This window comes from Oryctolagus cuniculus, chromosome 21 (assembly GCF_051225735.1).
Source record: "Oryctolagus cuniculus isolate XC-2025 breed Fujian yellow rabbit chromosome 21, ASM5122573v1, whole genome shotgun sequence".
NCBI classification, from domain to species: domain Eukaryota; kingdom Metazoa; phylum Chordata; class Mammalia; order Lagomorpha; family Leporidae; genus Oryctolagus; species Oryctolagus cuniculus.
The window spans coordinates 13,775,345-13,781,032 of NC_142887.1; the positions used below are offsets into that span (position 1 = coordinate 13,775,345).

The 5,688-nt window shown below is 53.8% G+C and overlaps 1 protein-coding gene across 3 annotated transcripts; it reads right to left on the reverse strand.

Annotated features, from left to right (window-relative positions):
* Positions 1 to 1,061: 1,061 nt before the first annotated feature.
* On the reverse strand, positions 1,062 to 4,747 carry RPL6 (ribosomal protein L6). 3 transcript variants are annotated; one of them, XM_017349557.4, is made up of 7 exons: positions 4,636 to 4,747; positions 3,755 to 3,997; positions 3,569 to 3,670; positions 2,879 to 3,022; positions 2,284 to 2,332; positions 1,664 to 1,848; positions 1,062 to 1,249 (listed from the first exon to the last, which is right to left on the reverse strand). In XM_017349557.4, the coding sequence occupies exons 2-7, from the start codon at positions 3,995 to 3,997 to the stop codon at positions 1,097 to 1,099; spliced, it is 876 nt and encodes a 291-aa protein (XP_017205046.1). In that variant the 5' UTR covers positions 4,636 to 4,747; the 3' UTR covers positions 1,062 to 1,096. The 3 variants fall into 3 exon arrangements, with proteins under 3 accessions (XP_017205046.1, XP_089179290.1, XP_089179292.1); XM_089323164.1 differs by having other exon boundaries at positions 4,559 to 4,654; XM_089323166.1 differs by lacking the exon at positions 4,636 to 4,747 and adding an exon at positions 4,167 to 4,495.
* Between the last annotated feature and the right edge of the window lie 941 nt (positions 4,748 to 5,688).

A 5,688-nucleotide genomic window follows, 5' to 3' on the forward strand; every position in this document is an offset into this window, starting at 1 on the left:
ATATGGGAATGAACAGTAATGAAGACCTCTTTGCCTCTGTAACTCCGCCTTTCAAATGAACAAACATTAAAAAAAAATTATAGCAGCACATATTCACTGCTAAAAAATAATACTGAAGAGGGCCGGCGCCGCGGCTCACTAGGCTAACCCTCCGCCTAGCGGCGCCAGCACACCGGGTTCTAGTCCCGGTCGGGGCGCCGGATTCTGTCCCGGTTGCCCCTCTTCCAGGCCAGCCCTCTGCTGTGGCCAGGGAGTGCAGTGGAGGATGGCCCAGGTGCTTGGGCCCTGCACCCCATGGGAGACCAGGAGAAGCACCTGGCTCCTGGCTCCTGCCATCGGATCAGCGCGGTGTGCCAGCTGCAGCGCGCCAGCCGCGGCGGCCATTGGAGGGTGAACCAACGGCAAATGGAAGACCTTTCTCTCTGTCTCTCTCTCTCACTGTCCACTCTGTCAAAAAAAAAAAATAACAATAAAAAAAAATAATACTGAAGAGCAGTGTATGAAGTTCCTTGTTCCCAATTTAAGTTTTTTTTCCTTTTAAAAAATTTGAACAGAGTAACAAGTGGGGGCATCTTCCATCCACTCTAAGTGGAGTAACCAGAACTGGAACCCACTCTGGACAGGATGTCAGCTCTACAGGTGCCCTGAGGCCTGCCCCAGGATGCTAAGGCTTTATCAGTTACCCTCACTTGCTGTAGAAATTCACATCAATGTCTGTGGATGGGGCTGAGATGGAGATGAAGAAGTGGATACTGGGCGAAGGACAGGAAAATGTCTGGCCCCACACTCTTCATCTGTACGCTTCAGCACTGACTTGTTAAAGCCTGAGAAAATGCCACTATGTCCTATGGACTGAGGGTGGTGAAGGAGAAGCCAGACCCTAAGAATAAAGCCGAAGCTGAGGGCACGGCCCCGGCTGGAGGAACAGGCTCGGCCACAGACGCCTCTGCTCTCCACCCCACTTTGTAGTTGGGCAAAATCCCATGATGCTGCGGTCAGCATGGTCAAATCCCGCTCCAGTCAAGACGACGACGAAGGGGAAAAAAGGAAAAGGACACAGGTGTTGTTCGTTATTTAATGAGCTTCCCCTCCGAAATCAGAACACCAGTTTGTGAGGGTAAACTCCGTTCGTTAGAGCAAAGACAGACCGCAGGTATCCCTGGAGCTGCGGCACAGCCTTGATCTTCGGCAGTATTTGCGAATCCACAGCTTTCTGATCAACCTTGCGCTGCTCTGTTATCTCGTATTTCTAAACAAAGAGAAAAACATTTTTAGGGACAGCTGTCAAATCCTACCTCAAGAGAACTCGGGAATATTCGGACAATGACAGGCAATTCTGAGAGCCCTCCTCTTCTTGGAGGTTGCAATACAACGTTTTCTAGTACACTAAAAACAACAGCTCGCTCACATACGTCAAGGATGAGCAAGGGCACACTCCCAACACAACAGCAGCAGCAATTCAAGGATCCACACCAAACCCTAAGGATTCCGAGTTGTGCGCCCGGCATCCACATCACTGAGAACTGGAGAATTTCGGAGAATCTGGTACTATCTCCCGGACTCCACTGCTCCCACTTCTCATTTCCCGTAAGCCCTTACTTTCACTCTCAGCTGGAGGGGCTGGTGCGTCCAGCTGGGGCGCAGGAGCAGAGCCCCATCTCACCTCCTTCTCGGTGTCGAAGATCTCGCCTTCCTGGTGTCTGGGCTTCCGCAGCTTCTTCTTCTTGAAATAAGCATCGGTGAGATGCTTCGGGATTTTCACACCGCTGATGTCAATTTTCGTGGAGGTGGCGATGACAAATTTCTGGTGTGTTCTACGCAGGGGAACCCGATTCAGGGAAAGAGGCCCTGTAGGATTTTTAGAGCAGAAACATGAATTTGGGGAGCTCCGACTGCTCCTTCTAGGCCAGCACCCAGCCTCTCCCAGTGTTTGCCCAAGGCCTTCTTCCTCTCAAAGGCAAGGTCACTTAAATAGGTTGGCTCACAGGTCTCCAATGACCGAGTGCCGCCTGCATGAAGCGGACAATCCACTTTTTGTCTATTAGGAACTCCACCCTGGTGCCAGTGGCCAATCACTCCGTTTTTTTGGGTGGCAGTTATTTGACGTATTGCTACAAACATAAATACCTGCCTTGTTTAACCGCGTGTACACGAGACACATTAAGATGGCTCTCAGACTTGCTCTGCATGGAGAAAATGTCTATGTGTGTGGGAGCAAACATGTGGGTTGCAGCATTTAATAAACCCAGTTTCAGAGAAGACGAGCGTCTGAGATCTCCTTACCAGTCACAAGCAGCAAACCACTGCTCAGCTGCTTCAGGAAAACCACCCTCTGCAATCAACAGAGAACAGTGTTAGCTGCAGGGGAGGACGACTTCTTCCCAGGGTTAGAGAGAGGGGAGACGGGCATCTTCTACCCGCTGATTCACGATCACACTGGCAAAGGGCCAGGGGCCGTCAGGCCATTCGCAGAGAGCAGGACTGGAGTGGAGCAGCCGGGACAGGAACTGGTGGCGTTGCCGGTGGGGCTTTACCCAATATGCCACAATCTAGCCCTAAAAACTGACTTCTGTCAGTCAAATCACAGGCATATACATCTGGCCAAATTTCTACACTTATGTGGCTCAACAGTTTGAAGCAACCATACCAAACCACTAAGTGATGTATAGCAAACAGAAGACATTTCTGAAAAATGGACAATTTCAACAGGCTACACAGCAAATGGTAGGAGGTTATTAAATCAATGACGTGTCAGACTTATCTGCACCAAGTAAAAGCAAGCGGGAAAACGGACAGAATATTGGACCACCCGCCCTGCCCCCGCACAGCAAAGGTTAAACAGAGGCCCCGGGCACCCAGCGGGCGGCTCTCTACCCACCTTGCCCCTGTGGCGCCCCGTGAGGATGATGAGGATGGTCCCAGGGGTGATGCTGGCCCGCAGCTTCCTCACGTGCTGACTGAAGGGCTTTTTGCCGTGGCTCAACAGCTTCCGAGGGACATCTTCGGTGGGATAGTACCGCGGCTGCACGAAGGCCAAGGTGACAGTTCATTGCAGTAAGCCGCTCGGATGGGCAGGGCTGAGTTCTGAGCCTGTGCACTCACTGGCCCCGAACGTTTTCTTTACACCACCCCATCTGCATTTCTCTCATGCAGACTACAAGAGGTCCACGTGCGAGACACACCACTTCAGATGTGCTCTGACAACACATGACACATGTCAGGAAGAGGAGCCCTCCCGGGCTTGTTTCCCAACGCAAAGCGCACCAGCATCCTCCACATTGCATCCATCTTCACAGTGAGTCCCATTCTACCCGCAAAGGAAAACACGCCGCGCAAGACCAGACGTCAGGACTACCAGGTCTTTTACTGCAAGAAGCGGGCACCCCAGGACTATTACGATCACAGCAACTCACCATCAACAGCCAGTCTCCCCTCAGCACAAACATCAACACCTGACGAACGCTAGAGCCAGGCGGCAAACACTCAGCTGTCACTCCCATCAACAGCCACCTTCCCGGCATCCAAGCTTCAACGGAGACCCTGCCTGCCAGCCTCCTCCACTCCTTACCATTTTGCGAAGCTTGACCACCCTGGTGCCACCATTCTTGTCGCCACCAACTGGTTTCGTGACGGTAGCCAGCACCTTCTCCCTCTTCTTCTTCCTCTCAATCTACAACGACATGGGCCCACCATCAAGTCGCAGCAGACGGCTACGGCGAAGACACAGCGGGCGCCGGCTCTCGGCTCCTCTTACCCTGGACTTGGGAGCCGCGTACTTTCTCTTGTACAGGGCCTTCCTGGAGTACATGGCGGAGCGGGAGTATCTGCCAATCCCTCTCACCAGGACGGGGTTTCGGCTGCAGTGGGGCTTCCCCTTCTTGGGCTTCTTCTCCGCGAGGGTCTTCTTCTTCGCCTTGCCGCGGGCATGATCGGCTTTCTTGGCTGGAGATTTCTTGGTAGCGTCCGGCTTTGCAGCGGGAGCTTTTTCACCCGCCATCTACCAAGTAAGAAAAAAAAAAAAATATATTTTTTTAAAACGGGGCGGTGGTGGACATCCACCACCCGGTAACAGAGCGACACGACACTGGACGGATGGGCCGCTGGGCCCCCAGACCACAAGCCCCTCTCCACGCTCGGATGCAGGCCTTTCTCCCGGACGCAGGCACCTCTACATCCCCCCAGCACACTCTTCGGTTTATGAGGGCAGGAACCCTGCAGCCCAAACCCTGCACACGACCAGCGACTTCCGGCGCAGGCCGCCAGGAGCTCGGCGGCAGCCCCCGAACATCAACGTGGCCGAAGCTTCCGCGGCGTCTGCCGGACGCCAGGCCCACGGTTCTGCAGCGCGCACTGCGCTGTCGCCCTGATCCCTCTAACTCCCCCAGCCCGGGACAGACGCCCGCGGGCGCCTCCTGCCCCCGGCCCACGAGAGCGGCGGGCGGCCGCAGTCTCTCCGCCACTCCCTTCGCTCCCCGCCGCAAAGCCAGGCCCAAGAAATGCAGCCACTGTAAGGCGTCTCAGTTGGCTCTGAGCCTGTCCGGCTCCTGCGGATGCTGACCCAGCGCCTCCCAGGTTCGGATGGTTAAGGATTGGGGTCCCGAAATCGAGTCTCGCAGAGGAGGCTGCCATTCTTACCTTGCAAGACGGGAAAGAGAACTAAGGGCCCGGCTTCCGGTCTATAAGCAATCACGGGAAATGTCTACTCTCACTTCCTTCCGGGCCCGAGGCATCATGGGAAGTGTAGTTTTTTCAACCATGGGAAAAGCAGAAAGATTTGAACAGGAGTTATTCTGCTTAATACGAAGCAGAAAATAAGACCATAATGCCTCGTAATGCTTCACTTTACACAACGCCACAAAAATTATTTTTTAAAACAGTCACTCCCTGGGGCCAGGGCTGTGACACAGGCACCTGCATCACCTATCAGCCTGCCCATGGGGCTCGGCTTCTCCACCTTCCATTCTACTTCCATGCATCCTGGGGGGCAGCAGCAGATGACTGGCGCTGGGGTCCCTGCCACCCGCGTGGGAAACCCCCTTGGTCTACCGGGCTCTTGCCTCTTGGCTCCTGGCCCAGCCCTGGCTGTTGCAGCCATTGTGGGGGTGAACCAGAGTTACCTGGTTTGAACTTTAGTGTAGTTTAGTCAAGACAGCCTTCAAAATTTTTTAAAATTTATTTTGAAAGTCAGAGTTACAGAGAGAGAGAGAGAGAGAGAGAGAGAGAGGTCTTCCGTCTGCTGGTTCACTCCCCAAATGGCTGCAACGGCCAGAGCCGTGCAGATCCGGAGCCAGGAGCCAGGAGCCAGGATTCAGGAGCTTCTTCCCAGTCTCCCACAAGGGTGCAGGGGCCCAAGGACTTGGGCCATCTTCTACTGCTTTCCCAGGCCATAGCAGAGAGCTGGATCAGAATAGGACACGAACCGGCACCCACATGGCATGCCAGCACCGCAGGAGGTCCACAGCGTCACTACTCCACAGCGTCAGCCCTGCACAGTGAAATGAGTCATTTGAAAGGCTCATTGGGAGACTTCCACAGACATTTTCTCTGCAGTTGACTTAATGCCCAATTCAGAATATAGACTGTTCAATGGTGGAGGCCTCAAAAAAGCTGGGAGATAAAGCGCATAAAATAGGGGCCGGTGTTTGGCAGCTTGGTTAAGATGCTGCCAGATCCAAGTGCCTGGGTTTA

Bases quoted from the DNA above. Each gene is read 5' to 3' on its own strand.
- RPL6 (XM_017349557.4), bottom strand. From the start codon at position 3,997: ATGGCGGGTGAAAAAGCTCCCGCTGCAAAGCCGGACGCTACCAAGAAA. The intron at 3,023-3,568 runs GTAAGGAGTGGA...GCCTTCGTGCAG, and splicing joins TGGTCAAGCTTCGCAAAATG to CCGCGGTACTATCCCACCGA. The intron at 2,333-2,878 runs GTGGGTAGAGAG...TGTTGATTGCAG, and splicing joins CGGGGCGCCACAGGGGCAAG to AGGGTGGTTTTCCTGAAGCA.